The following is a 13937-nucleotide window of genomic DNA, read 5'->3' as shown; positions in this document are numbered from 1 at the left end:
CGGCACTTCTGCAGCTTTTTTTTATTTTTTTTTATCGGTTTTCTTTTATCGTGTACTTGATGGAAAATTTCGCATTATTACTATTATTAATTTATTATGAATATTATTAAATGCAAAAGCCTGAGTTAAATTTCGCATTAAATATGAACCAGGGTCGCGTCAATGATTTCCATGACTTCCGTGATACTTCTCAACTCTTGCACAGTCTTCCGAGTCACCTGCGCGTTGGCGTGAACAGGGGTGACGCGCGGGGCCTCCCTCCGGTTCAGTTCCGTCTTCAGCGTCCCCTGCACTCCCTCTGCGATATTGGTCGACTTTCTAAAGTTCCGCTTTCGGAAACAACAGAACATCGCACACGGTCAGCATCGCCGATGGCCACGACGGGAAGTCGAAGTCGAAACAAAAGCAGAAAACGAAAGTCCAAACTCTTCTCCTAAAGAAAAAAAAAAAAAAAGAAGAAAGAAAAGAATTAAAAATATACTGTTCACAGCGGGGAGGGGAACAGCGGAGAAGGGACGGTCTTGTTGACTTTGGACTGAACTTCCGGGCTTGCACTGTACTCATCACAAGTCATAAAATTGCTTCTAATTGATTAATTTTTTGAGTAACGTGCACAAGAAAGGATAGGTGGCGCCACGAAAAAATTATAGAATTTTGCCGGCAAAATGCTTTTGATACTTGTACCATGCTTAAAAACACAAAGCTTTTTTTTTTAAACTTAGCTTATAGATTTAGCACAAAATTGAACGGTTTTCTAACTTACAACCAAAGTTATTAGAACCACTCAGTTGGGAAACAGCCATAAACCTGCTTAAAAAAAAAAAAAAAAAAAGTGGCTCCAATCCGTATTCGAGAACCGAGCTAATGGCGATCGCAACGCCGCCATTTCTCCCGCAGCGTTTACTCCGGGAACTGCACGGCTGCACGTCAAGTCGGGTAATGGCCGGTGGCGTCATCTCGCAGGGCCATCTCGCAGTAGCTATGCAAAACAACTTTCATGTTTCAACTTGTCGCTAAAGGGTGGCGCTGTTATCGTATTTAGCTCGGTGGACGCCAGCAGCCCAGGTTTCAACATAGAGTTATTACAATAAACGCTAGAGGCTCAGCTGGCGCTAGTGTGCTGTTGCATTTTGAAGCAGACAGCAAGCAGTCAGAAATTGACTTCCGGTAATGCATTTCTATGGGAAAAAGCCAGTGCATTTTCTCTCTGCGCTCGATTATAAGAGCAAATATCACGAATAATTTGTACGTACTAGGCACATTGGAACATTTCTCAGTCACGCAGACGAAATAATTGGTCAGTTAGAGCATTTTTATTTGAAATTCGTGGCATGAAAAACGGTGTTAAAACCACTTCGTACGTGTATTTATGTGCACTGTCGGACACTGTTAGCGCGAACACGGCGTTGACGCTCTCCAGCATGGGGGATATACTTGCCAAACGAAAGAAGGAGATGTGGAAAACCAAGAGAAATGGCAAGAACTACGCAATAACACTGGATAAGTAACTCTTTGTGTACGCATACGATCAAAATAAATTGAAAGCCACGTAATATAGTCAGTACTGCTTTATTGTTTCTGCTCATGAATATGTGCGAAGATGCTTGTTCTGGGTTCAAATCATCACCCGCACGTTCCAAATCTTTGCAAATAGGAGAAGCCAGAGAACAGATGCCCGATAAAGCCACCCAAGAGAGGAAATAATACAAATACAAACCTTTTGTAGCCCACATATATATATATATATATTTTTTTTTACGTTTGAATGTTTTTTTAACTGATCGTAAAGATGTGCACGACGGAGTCATTTTTATATAATGACAGGACGGGCATATTAGCAATATATAAGCGCCACCGGAACGCTAGCTAACCTTGAACACATTCTACATTCCTTTCGATCGTTGTTTTGCTTAGAATCGTCGCTCGTTTTTGCATACCTGCCATGGTACACAGGTTTGGGTCTGAAATACAGTGAAGTTTAACTTCGTTCAGTGATAAAGAAAAATGCTCTAACTAAATCAATTACACTATCCCAATACCAATAAAGGTACACACTATCCGGCACAACCGAAATGACAAAAGTTATTCATGTTATTTTCCGGCGAAGAAACAAAATTCACGCGCGTTTTTCCCTAGGAATACACAGGAAGACTGGAAAAGTAGACTGCATGCTGTCTGCTTCAATTTGCAACCGGAAGTCCCGTAGACACTAGCGCCAGCTGAGCCTCTAGCGTTTATTGTAATAACTCTATGGGTTTCAAGGGTGAGTTTCCCAACTGAGGGGTTTAGTAACGTTGCTTACAACCAACGTTTTTAGATTACCACAGTCACCGGTTCATAGACGCTGCTTTTATAAGCAGTACCCCTCCCGTTGTTCCACGCGCCGGACGGCTTTTGTGGGGACTGCAGTGTACGCTTCGAAGCACAGCGTCTAGATGGCGTTTTACCGTACCCTATGAAACAAACAGTTTTGAAACGAAAATCGAGATGGCGCTTCAAACGCCGGGAGGTGAACTGAAGTGAGTGTGGGGGGGATGCAACCCTCTCCGCGGGAGTCCCACAGCTGGGGTAATCTAGTAACGCTGCTTACAACGAATGCAACCCCCCCCCCCCCCCCCTATGACGTAACATTGAAATTCCTATGACTGTGGAAAGCAGATACAGATAAGGGGAAATAGTTCTGCGATTGTGAGCAAAATCTCAGTAATTTTGAGTCCTCACTCGTACCAAAATAGGAAAAGACAAAAAAAAAAAAAAAAAAAAACGGCAAATTCTTTTAACGTTAAAATTGTTGCCCATCCCTTTAATTCCTGACACAAACACGCCAAAACAAAACTGTTGACGTACTGGGTCTGCTGTGACGCATTTCAGCCATTTTGTAAAAGGTCGTAAAACTTTTTATAAAAATAAACACACAGACGCACACGCGCACACAGCCTCCCGGCATTCGCCCTCTTTGAACCTCGCGACGGACACAAAATATACACTGGCCCAAACGTCGCCGTTTGACATTTCTATCCGAGTCGAAAGCAACCTGAGCGAGCGAAATGTCGGCGTTGTCGCAGCTGCGAGCGTTGAACGTGCCTAGCGGGTGGAGATATCGTCATTCGGAGTGCTCGCTACCGCACTACGATGGAAAGTTGAGGGTACTGGTTGATAGAGTCGATTCGTGCATATGGTGATTGACGGAGGTGTTAGCCGGGCTGTGACTGATATTGCCATGTCAACAATAACAGGGAGAAAAAAAGAAAATAAAACGTCTGACGTCTATAATTATGTCATCATACTATTTTTTTTTGTTAACACGCCTCACCAGAGTGTTTTCGTACAGTGTATTTGACGTCGCTCTTGGTGGACTGTGGCTTATTTTGTATTTGTTTATTTTCATTTGAAAGCACATATACAGGGTGTTTGATTTTAATCCGAACAAATGTATTAAAGGCAAGCCGTGGAAGGTACGCAAATGCGGCCTGGTGGACATAATACAGAAGGCAAATCGTCACGATAGCGATTTTAGTAGCTCGTCCCTATTGTTCTGATACTGATACCTGATACTCCGCCGCCGCCTTTGGGCATGCATCGTATCGTTATCGGGGTATCGGAGGTATCGAAACGATCTACTAAAACTCTAGTATGGTGGCTTGAAGGGGAAGTGTAACGGGCGTTATATGCGAGCAATGATAGAGGGGCGCGAAACATAATGAAATTGTTTGGGATCGCCGAATTACGGCCCTCAAATAATGAGGTGCGTAATTGGCCCAAAGTTTACTTTAAATCTTGAAGCCAATTAAAACGAAAAAAACATGAAGGCAGCTGAACCAATTTCCATTGGAACCAACTTGGAAAAATCTTGCAGGCGTTTATGATTATTTGTGCTTCTTTTTTATTCTTTAGTATAAAGTGATTAATTGTTGTTCCGCTTGATCTTGCCTCTTGCCTTTGGTTTTCTTGACTACAAGGAAGTTGTCTTGTTCTTGTTTAGAATTTTCGTGCTGGAATATATAAGAAATTAAATTGGAAACAATTTAAACATTTTAATTATGTATATCTACGTATCTTAGTATTTTCATGTATGTTTTAATTTTATTTATTAATTATTTTTCTCCTATTTTTATGTCATTGGTGTTGTTGTTATTGTTTTTTTTTTGGGGGGGGGCAGATATTATTTTATTCCTTCGTTGTTTTTAATTATTTTAATGGTTATTTTTTATAACGAGGTTTTTTTATAGCTATACCCCTGGTGTTTACATAATTACATTGTCCACCAAAAAAAAAGGATCACACTTAAAAGGACACTGACAGGGTATTTATGCTCGCCGAGGTTTTTAGTTGTACGTGACATATGAGAGCCCAACTACCCAGAGCAGAATTTGCGGCTCGAAATTCGGTTTCTTTCCGCCCGAAAACCGCCGATCGAGAACTGGCCGGTTTGGGTCGCGCTCACTCTCTTTTCCGTGGTCACGGGCCGTTTTCTAAGGTTTCGACACGACCACCAAATTTAATCAAAGTCGTGGGTCATTGAAGGCACACAGTCAATACTAAAAATAGAAAAAAAATATATGAAACCCATTTTTTGTGGCTTCCGAAAAGCTGCAAATACGTTGATTGAAAAAAAAAAAAAAAAAAAAAAAAACAAAGTTGCACAGACCATCGGAAGCATTTTGTGCGGTCACTGCATAATTCTCAACATGGCGTCGTTTCGCGTTTCGTGCGACTCGCGGGTGGCAGCGGACGACGGGCGTGGGGCCTCTACTTCAGAACTGTCGTTCACGGTACCAACGAATTCTGTCTTCCTTCGAAAGAGAAATTTTGGACCGATCAAAGGAATTGATATTCATCCCGTACGACACGCCCGACCAGCAAGCCGATTGCACGAAAACGTCGCCGAGCCGTCGTCCCTTCTCGTGGCTGAAGACGACATCGCTCGCTCAAACGTCAAGCACGAAGTGCGTACATAGAGTTGAATACGCACGCGTACGGTTTCTTTACTAGGTGCGAATGTGGCCAATGCGTGGTGCTGCCCTAGTTCAAGCCGGGAGTGCATGTACTGGAGGGAAATCGGCAGCAAACTTTCCGACATACAGTCGACCGGATGCATTGCTACGAACGAAAGAGTTCCTTCCTAGGTCAGTGGAAAGACGTCCGCTTCACACGCAGCGGGCACGGGTTTGATTCCTAGTTTGGGCGTACCATTTTTTTTTTTTCAAACATTTTGCGATGTTTACATTTCCTTTTTTTTTTTTTTTTTTTACAATTATCACTTGAAAAAAAAAAATTGTTGTGGACGGTACGTCGCTGAACTAAATGGTATCGGACTCCATTTTTGACACCTCTGCCGCACAATGCCACTTTCAGATGCCGCTTCACGCAAGATCTTGGGAGTATTCTGTTCGGGAGCCGATCACGGGAATTGCCCACGGGCACTCACTACTAATTACCAACACTTAAATGTACAAAACAACTCATCTTGAAGTACAGAACAGCGAGCGGAACAAACATGACTGCAAAGGAATCACACGGCGAATGGATCCCGAACGCAATTCGTTTGCTTCACCCGGAAGAAAAAGAAGAAAAAAAAAAAGAAATCGCACGGTCGGGTGTAGTTACGTGACTTCCGCCACTCACTCTCATCTCCACATCGCCGTGCGGTGCGTGGGTTTCGGTTTCAGTTTCGAGCAGTTGCGTTTTTTGGCTTCATTAAAAAAATACGTGACTCTGTAGCAAAAAATTAATTGGGTAGTATTCTGACACCATAATAAAACGCCTAATAAAAAATGAAAAAAAAATTGGGGGTGTGTCAGTGTCCCTTTAATAAGCTTCCTGTTTTCATGCTTATTTTTAGTGTCTGTAAAAAAATGATTTTTTTTTTTATTGTTTGTTTTTGTTGTCCATTCCTAGACGCCGTTGATCTGAGAGTTGATGATTTTTCGTTCCAGTTTTGTTATTGATACTCTCATTATGTTTGGTGAGAAGCCCAGAACCTGAACTTCGTCTTGGGTCCTCCTAACCTGTTGTTTGGGGTCTGCTCTATGGTATACAGAGGTCGGTGCTTCACTCGCACGGGAATAGATGGCGCCCAAGTATGGGATCCCTCCCGAGCGACCGCTCCGGTTGTTTCTCCCAACGATGGTCCCGCCAGTCCCCCGCTCACCGTTTCTTGTTGTACCTCACTGCCGCCACGCCGCCCCAAGTCGTCAGAGTCCGTAAATCTGTGTTCGCTTCCTTCTTCTGCGGGTTAAGGCTCACCTTCGTGCACGGTGTTAGGATCGACACTGCACCAAAGCAAAACACGAGGCCAGCCACTGGCCGCACACCACCAGACCGCGAAACAGGCGAGCACGCTACGCCGCCGTCACCGTGGCCGCCGAGGAGAGACCTCAACGCTCATACCTCAGCGCCCTCCGCGGCGGCGCGGAACTAAATACTCCTGATTCGAGGCTAGCTCCGGACATGATCTGGTCGCTTGCTCCCCGCGGGAAGGGCGGCCAGAGTCGTCACCTAATTGTGTTTCTTCCACCGTGTCTAATACCCGTGCAACACGGGCAACGCGAATGTCATTTACAACCAATGACATTTGAACGATCGGCCAATCAGCGCGCGACACTCCGAGCGTGGGATGTTCCACGCGCGACAGATCGCGAGCCGACTCGTTGATCACACGAATGTCATTCGCTGTAAAGGCCCGTTCACACGATGCATTTTTCTCGCGCATCTAGTGTCGCGAAATGTAGTTTCGCGAAATGGTTGCGCCATCTGAACGAGTCCGAAAAGGACGCGCGCATCTAAAAAAAGTTGCGCGCACACCTCGCTTCTGGAGCGAGCTTTTGCTGAAACTTTGCCGAGTCCTGTCAAGCACTCTGGGGGGCGCCGCCAATGGCCGCTCAGAAACGCTCTCACGTGGCCTTTGAGGGGGGAGCGAGCTGTTTGAGAAGACCACTTCACTGCCGGTGTTGTCGCGGAGCCAAATCCGAAAAAAAAAAAACGAAACCACGACCGATGAATACTGCCGGCGCTTTTGCAAGCACGTCAAGCATCACTGAAGGAAAAGTGAGTAGCATATCGGAAAAAAAATCCAACGATGGACGAAGACAATTAGCGGGAGTTGGCGAGATTAGAATAGTGCTCATAGCGTTGTTGTCGCGACGATACCGCTGGATAAGAGACCATCGAGTAAACTGAAACAAAGTTTGCTTTGTCTACAAGCGAACGTGAAACCATGTGCGCTCTCTGAAACAGTTGGCACAGTAAACTCGGGGCAGACATGGGCGCCGAGAAGTAACCAGATTAGGCATGTAGCGTTTTTATGAATACCATGTGCATTGATATGAGCTTTGGCAATGAATTGGCTGCGTACGGGCTCGGCGCCGGCACATGTTCTGCACGTACCCACGCGAGATCGCTCCAAGTAGTGCAGTATGTGAGAAAAAAAAAATAAAGTGAATTGACTGCATAAAATGCGCAAAGCAGGTCCCCAGATAAATAGCGATCTGATTCGGAGCTCACTCAAAACGGTGCATCGGTGTGTGTTGTTGTTGCACGTGGAGCAGTACGTGTGAACGAGCACATTTCGCGAAACTTGAGTGTCGCGAAACCGTTGCGCGCCTAAAAGATGCATCGCGTGAACAGACCTTAAATGGCATTCGAGTTGCCCCTGTGGCACGGGTATAATGCACATCTCGGCGGCACGAGCTCTCGTGCATTAGCAGCTGCCAACGCTATATGCTCGCGCTTCTAGCCTTCGCTAAGGTACAACATAAGGTGAAACGAAGTTAACTCATGGGGGTTCGCCCCAGCTAAAGATGGCGGCGCCCGCCGCATCGCCACCCATCTAAAAAAGTATCGTAGCAACAAATATTGTCGGAAGAGGTATGATTCGGGGCCAGAGTTCGGCGAGGGCGGCCATTGTGATGTCGGTGCCGATCAGACTTTTGTTGTGCCTCTCTTGCTTGAATTCGTGTGCAATACCCACCCCTGCCCATTTCGATCTGGATGAGCATCCTACCCGCGTGCGGTCGTGTATACCACTCCTGCGTGGTGCATGTTAGAGACCCCAGGCTAGCAGTCGTACTGTACCGGCGAAATTGCTTATCTACAATGGGTAACAATGTCGCCATATTCTGGCAGACTAACCTCTTGCTGTATAATCAACTAACGACGACTGAATTTGTGTGAAACATTCTGACTGTCGTTTCTTTACTCTCAAAACAATAAGTGAATGAAAAGTGTGCATATAATTCATCTGCATCGCTTTTTTTAAAAATTATGATGTGACATTAGTTTTGGTTTCGTTTCGGTTTCAACAGCGTCCCATGACGAGGCCCGTGGCGATAGCCACTGGGAAAAGAAGATCGCGTGCAATTAAAAAGCCAGACACAAAATGGCGTTACTTCTTTCTCTTCATTATTCCTGAAAAATCCCATAGAGTTCCTATGAGTCAGAGCCACAAAATGGCGGACGGAAGTAGTCATCCCCCGGTTGTCGGACTACAGCGGCCTAGAGGTTGGGTAGTGCGCTCACCGCTCTATCTCCCCCGTGTATTGTGCTCAAGCGGCCGATGTCGAAAACGCCAAAGGCGCAGTAGTGGATTCCTCCTGAAACTTCTGCCGCCCGCTGCCCGCGATTGGTAAGAGCCGCCTAGCCGACCTGGTCTGGCCAATGCGCGCTGGAACGTTTCAGGAGGAAACGCTTACAGCGCCACCGCCGCGTCGACATCAAACGCATCAGGCCGAGCCGTCCCGTAAGCCCACTACAACTCTCTAGGCCACTGCAGTCGGATGACGCTACTGTGGTTGCCAGACTCAAAATTTCCTTAAGAAGGCCAAACTCTCTCAGTGACCGTGTTCCAAATTTTATTCGATCTTACTCCGGGGCAAGGGTTTTGTACCCTTGGCGTTCGAAAACCTACCCGCGTCCAGCGTTTTTCAATCTGTGTTGCCATGTGACACGACCCGCCGGAGTAACTCGGATTCATTTGGGACAGATTTGGAACACAGCCGGAATAAACGGCTCTGGGTCAGAAGTTTGGGTGTCGCCGCCTGGTGGAATTTTTCACAACCCAGAGTGAGGATACTTCACCTTCCTCTGCCGGTGCAAGCACGTACAATGCCAGCTTATATGCGCTATAAACATAATTACGTGAGCAGCACGTGCACTACCCATAGTGAGGAAAACAGAAGCGCCCCTAGCGAGCTTCTCACAGCGAATTGTGTTCAAAATACATGCGATTTCTTTATTTTGATTATATTCATTATATATATATATATATATATATATATATATATATATATATATATATAGAGAGAGAGAGAGAGAGAGAGAGAGAGAGAGAGAGAGAGAGAGAGAGAAAGAGAGAGAGAGATATATATAGATATATAGATATATTTAGCCTGCTGCCAGAGTCCCAGACACTAGTTCGAGCGAAGTAATAACAATGTCCAGAAACGTTTTGCAGGGCCCCGGATCACATCATGCGAAAGACAGTCCGCAAACACGAGGCACCGTAATATCTGTGGTTTGAATGCCGCGTGCGGAGTTTTCTCCTTGAACTCGATGCCATGCGGCATTCGAAGCACGGATCTCGCGCTGACTCGCGTTCGAATCTGCTTGCAGACAGTCTTTTGTGCGATGCATAAGCAGCCGGTGAACCCGGCTTTAAGAGCACCGGATATCGAAGTACGGAGAGCGAAAGAATGCGCCGTATACCTCGGTTCAGTTCGCGTCCTTGTGCAGTTTCCGGTACGAACGGGCATTGTTTTCACGTGTGGTCGTAGAATTACTACTATTTTAAGCAGGTTTATGATCCCGAGTTATGGGCCGCGCTTCAAAGTCTAAATTGCTCATCTACAGCGTTGTATCGGTATCGTCAGAGCTCGGAGACGAATCGACCTCACAACGTCCACTCTGCTTTTGTTATCAAACTTTCTTTCTATAAAGGCCCCAACCCAAAAACAAAGTTTTGTTCATATACTTATGAACCTACCGAACTACCTTTCAAAAGTGACCGAGACGCGCGCTCTTTTCTTTATTATTTTTTTAAATAATTATGACAAGTCACGATTAGAAAACATGGTCACCGACCGCCATATGGAAGGCAGGCTTGTTTTAGAGCATTGAAATAAAAGACCCTGCGTATTCGAAATGTAGGGTCCACTAGACACCCCGGCAACATAAGAGTCTTAAAAAAAAAAAAAAAAAAATCGCCCACTTGCCATGCTAGCGCGACGAAGGGAGTGGCAACACAGACTAGTGTGACGCGCTTTAGTGTGGAGAAAATGTGCACATGTGGTGATTGAAAGACGCGAAGCTGCCCCGTTCCGTGCAAGGTAAACGCGTGAGCACGAACTCCGTGGATGTCTTAAGGCTCGTTCACACTCTTGCAACCGAGTACGACCGAGAGAGACCAGACCGGTTTTTAATCCTCTTGTGACGTCTTAGGACCAGCTCCGCAGTAGCGCGTCTGGTTCTAAGAAGTCGCAAGAGGATTAAAAACCGGTCTTGTCTCTCTCGGACGTACTCGGTTGCAAGAGTGCGAACGGCCCTTTACTTGTGGGCGCCATCTTCCGCGGGTGAGGTGTGAATTGCGACTTTCCCAGAGCCTGTTAGAGTGTGAGACGCAGTAGACGGAGCTCGCGGGAAACAGAGCAATTGAAAGGGAACAACGCCAAGCAGAGCCCTGGCGCCAGCTCGCAGCAAAAAGAGAACCAAACACTCGAAATAAAGTGAGCGCCTGCTTTCTATTCTCTACAGTTTTGCCGATTTTACTCGCGTTCTTTCTCTGTGAAAGCCCGGAGCGCGCGCTCGCTTCACGGAGCAGAGCGCGACTGCATATCTGAACAAGCCATATTTTTCCCCCACTGGGAGTTACACGGAGTCACTCGAGGAAGAGGCTCGGCTGGCACTCGTATTGAGGCGGGGAGGAGACGAGCGCTGCGTCAGTGTTCGGCTGGCAGTCGGCCTGTAGACTCTTGTTGCTTGCACCTGGCCGGATACAGTTAGGTGGCAAGTTGAATTTAGGGGGTTTACGTGCCAAACTAACGAAGAGCAGCTGGCACGCCCCACCGGAGGACTGATGATTCATTTCGACCACCTGGGGCTCTTTTGATGTACAACCGAAAACTCGGTTACACGGCGCCTTATTCTCAGCAATAAGCATTCGTCAGACTGCGGACCCCGCTATCGGGATTCAAACCCGCCACCTGAAGATCCGTAGGCCGGCGCTTTGCTTAGGAGCCCCCGAGGCGGCTAGCACACAAGTCTCAGCTCGTGGGCAAAATCTTGAGCCTCATTCACACTGGTGTTTGAACCGCATCCTCAAAGCGGTTGCGAATGTGGTCGCTTAAAAAAAAAAAATTGGTGACGTTTCACGCACATTTGATGATGAAAGCGAGCGGATCCGCATTGCGGTTGCAATTCAAACTTCCGTGTGAATGCAGCATTGCGGCTCTCCGAGGCACTGCCCGAGCGTGCCCAGGTTGGCGTCGATAATCATACCTGATTCGCACTGCTGGACTTCCCAAGATGTAGGTAGCGACTTGTGTTGGCTCAAACCGTGGCATCGCAGCTTGCTCCCACCTACCTTTTCAGCAGCACTCTTCCTGGTAGAGGATTCATTAGCATCAAGAATAAAAAAGTTGTCTGGGTGTAAATTGCGGTTTATGCAGCCAGTAGAAGAGTTGTTTGAAGTACGCCGATCTCAAAACGCTAGCCGAAAGTAGTTATCGTTTAACGGGACAACTGACTCATTGAAACTACGTCGGTATAACAAACTCTAAACTAACATGGTGACTCTACAAATTCAAGAAATTTTAGCCGATGAAAATGACAGATGGCAAAGAATCAGTTCTGGAGACGGAGCATCCCGGGGTATACCCTGCTGCTGTCGAAGCAAGTTCGCTGCTGTCGAAGCAAGTTCCGCGCAGCAGAACCATGCCAGAGATGAAGAGACACGAACGAGAGAAATTTTCCTGTATCAGTTTATTTTTAATGTCGTGCTTTCGATCGGAGATGATTGAAAACTAGATTCTCTGTTATCGGTCTGTCTCTTTTTTGCGTGTCAACACGAAACAGAACAGCACTCGAACCCAAAAGGCACTTCTTCCCTTTTGTGAACCAATCTAGCGGGGAGGACAGCTGCCCTTGTCGCGCGCAGAGGCAGTCCCCGGTTTCGCGTGAGCAAGTCCTTCCCCCCGGGGGACGGTCCCCGAAACCAACATGGCACGTCCAAAGCGCCCCTCGCGCTCGCCTTAGCTTTTCTTCACTTGTAAGACTAGCAACCATAAGATCCGAACGGCTGGCAATTCTAGCAGATCCGAAACTACTCGAGGTTCTCGATGTTGGCGTCGTGCCGCAATGAGCCGACGTCTCCCGGAGACTGCTGGCGAACATGCCCGCATTGTTCGGGGGAGAGGAAACGTCGTGTGGCACAGGAACACTAGACTCGGAGCCGGCGTGCCGGAGACACGGGCCCCGGCGTTTGAATACCATCCTATAGTAAAATAACGGGATGTCCTTGCGCGTCCACCTATATACACGGGGTTATGTACACGGGGAGCACCGTGGCGTCCCGGAGACCAACTCAGCTGGTGCCCCTGGAGTCGTCCGCGTCCTGCGGACCCGAGTCCTTGGCGACGGTGACCTCGGTGGGGCCGTCGTGGGGCCGCTTGGACGACGTGGTCTCCTGGACTGTGACTGGCGCCGCCAGCTGGGCGGCCGTGGGCAGCGCCGCGCCCTTGTCCGGCACGGGCGCGTCTTGCACGTAGATGACCCTGTTGAAGGCCCGCCAGCGACGGAACAGCTGGACGTACATCTTGCACTGGACATACATGAAGACCAGGCCCCCCGTGAAGCCGATGGCCACCACGATGAGCTTGGTCCAGAAGGGCCAGTCCAGGTTGCCCTCTCGCATCTCTTCCGCCGTCCGGTCGATGAGGACGTACAGCGACCAGACCACGCATGTGATCGCCACGACGTGGAACGTAATGGAACAGAGTACCTTACGTTGCTCCACCGAAGACATCTCCAGCTTGTCCCACTGCGAAAAGGAGGCATTGTAGGCGCTCTCCTCGACCGCCTCCCCATGGCAGTGCCCGTTCCATAAGCATCTCTCATTATAAAGAATGCCTACATGTTTATCTATCGCCTTTAATTATCGGCATTATAACGTTCGTTGAACAAAAAACAGCACAGATCTAGAGTTATGGCGTAGGCAGCCGCACTTTCTACATGACTGAACGACAGGCTTCCATGCACTTGTCAGCTGTCAGCACTCTAGAGTTTAGTTACTCATACTGTCTGTTACTTTATGCGCACCTGCTACAGAACAGAGCCTGAAGAACGATTGTTCTAAGTGCAATCATAGCCGGCTTAATTGAAATAAAAAAGCAACAGCCTTGACAGTCTCGTTTCAGACGGTCACACTGGAATATTATGTGAGGCTAAAGGCACCCTGCAATGCTGTTTTGCTTGGCGCTATGTAGCGACTGAAGCAGAAACATAGGGCATGCCTTGAAGTGGCGGCTGTATTGTTCAAACGTGAGCTATTACTTTGGTGGCATCGCTTATCCTAGTGTCCGAAACAAGAAATGCCGGGAAGCCGTGGGCGTATAACATGTCAATACGGCGGAAGCTACGGCCCTTGCGGGCCAATGAGGAACGTTACTACGTATCGCCGGAGTGCGATTTTAGTGCGAAGAACGCTTTTCGCCGCGTCATGCTCCAATATATGTGCGTTGCGCTCGTACACATAGCGCATAGCGAAGCCGTCAGGATGCAATGTAGGACGTAGCGCTCACCCTTTGCCAAGTTAGGAGACAGGTATAACCGTGACACTCACTATGCAGGCGCCACCTGCCGGCTGGCTATAATAACGCAGTGAAGTTAAGTGGCGCAAGTAGTTCTAGTCAGTACTTTGACCGCACGCTAACTTTTATTTATTATTT

General features: G+C 47.5%; 1 protein-coding gene across 1 annotated transcript in view; it reads right to left on the bottom strand.

Moving 5' to 3' along the window:
• Positions 1 to 11958: 11958 nt before the first annotated feature.
• LOC8034307 (E3 ubiquitin-protein ligase MARCHF8) overlaps positions 11959 to 13937 on the bottom strand; it is a 106088-nt gene continuing 104109 nt past the window's right edge. The window contains exon 3 of the mRNA XM_042292341.1: positions 11959 to 13030. Within this exon, the coding sequence (XP_042148275.1) occupies positions 12575 to 13030 (456 nt within the window). The 3' untranslated portion in view covers positions 11959 to 12574. The remainder of the gene's footprint in view (positions 13031 to 13937) is intronic.

Source organism: Ixodes scapularis, unplaced genomic scaffold, assembly GCF_016920785.2.
Source record: "Ixodes scapularis isolate PalLabHiFi unplaced genomic scaffold, ASM1692078v2 PGA_scaffold3__209_contigs__length_174095766, whole genome shotgun sequence".
Lineage (NCBI taxonomy): Eukaryota > Metazoa > Arthropoda > Arachnida > Ixodida > Ixodidae > Ixodes > Ixodes scapularis.
This window is presented reverse-complemented; position numbering and strand designations above follow the sequence as displayed.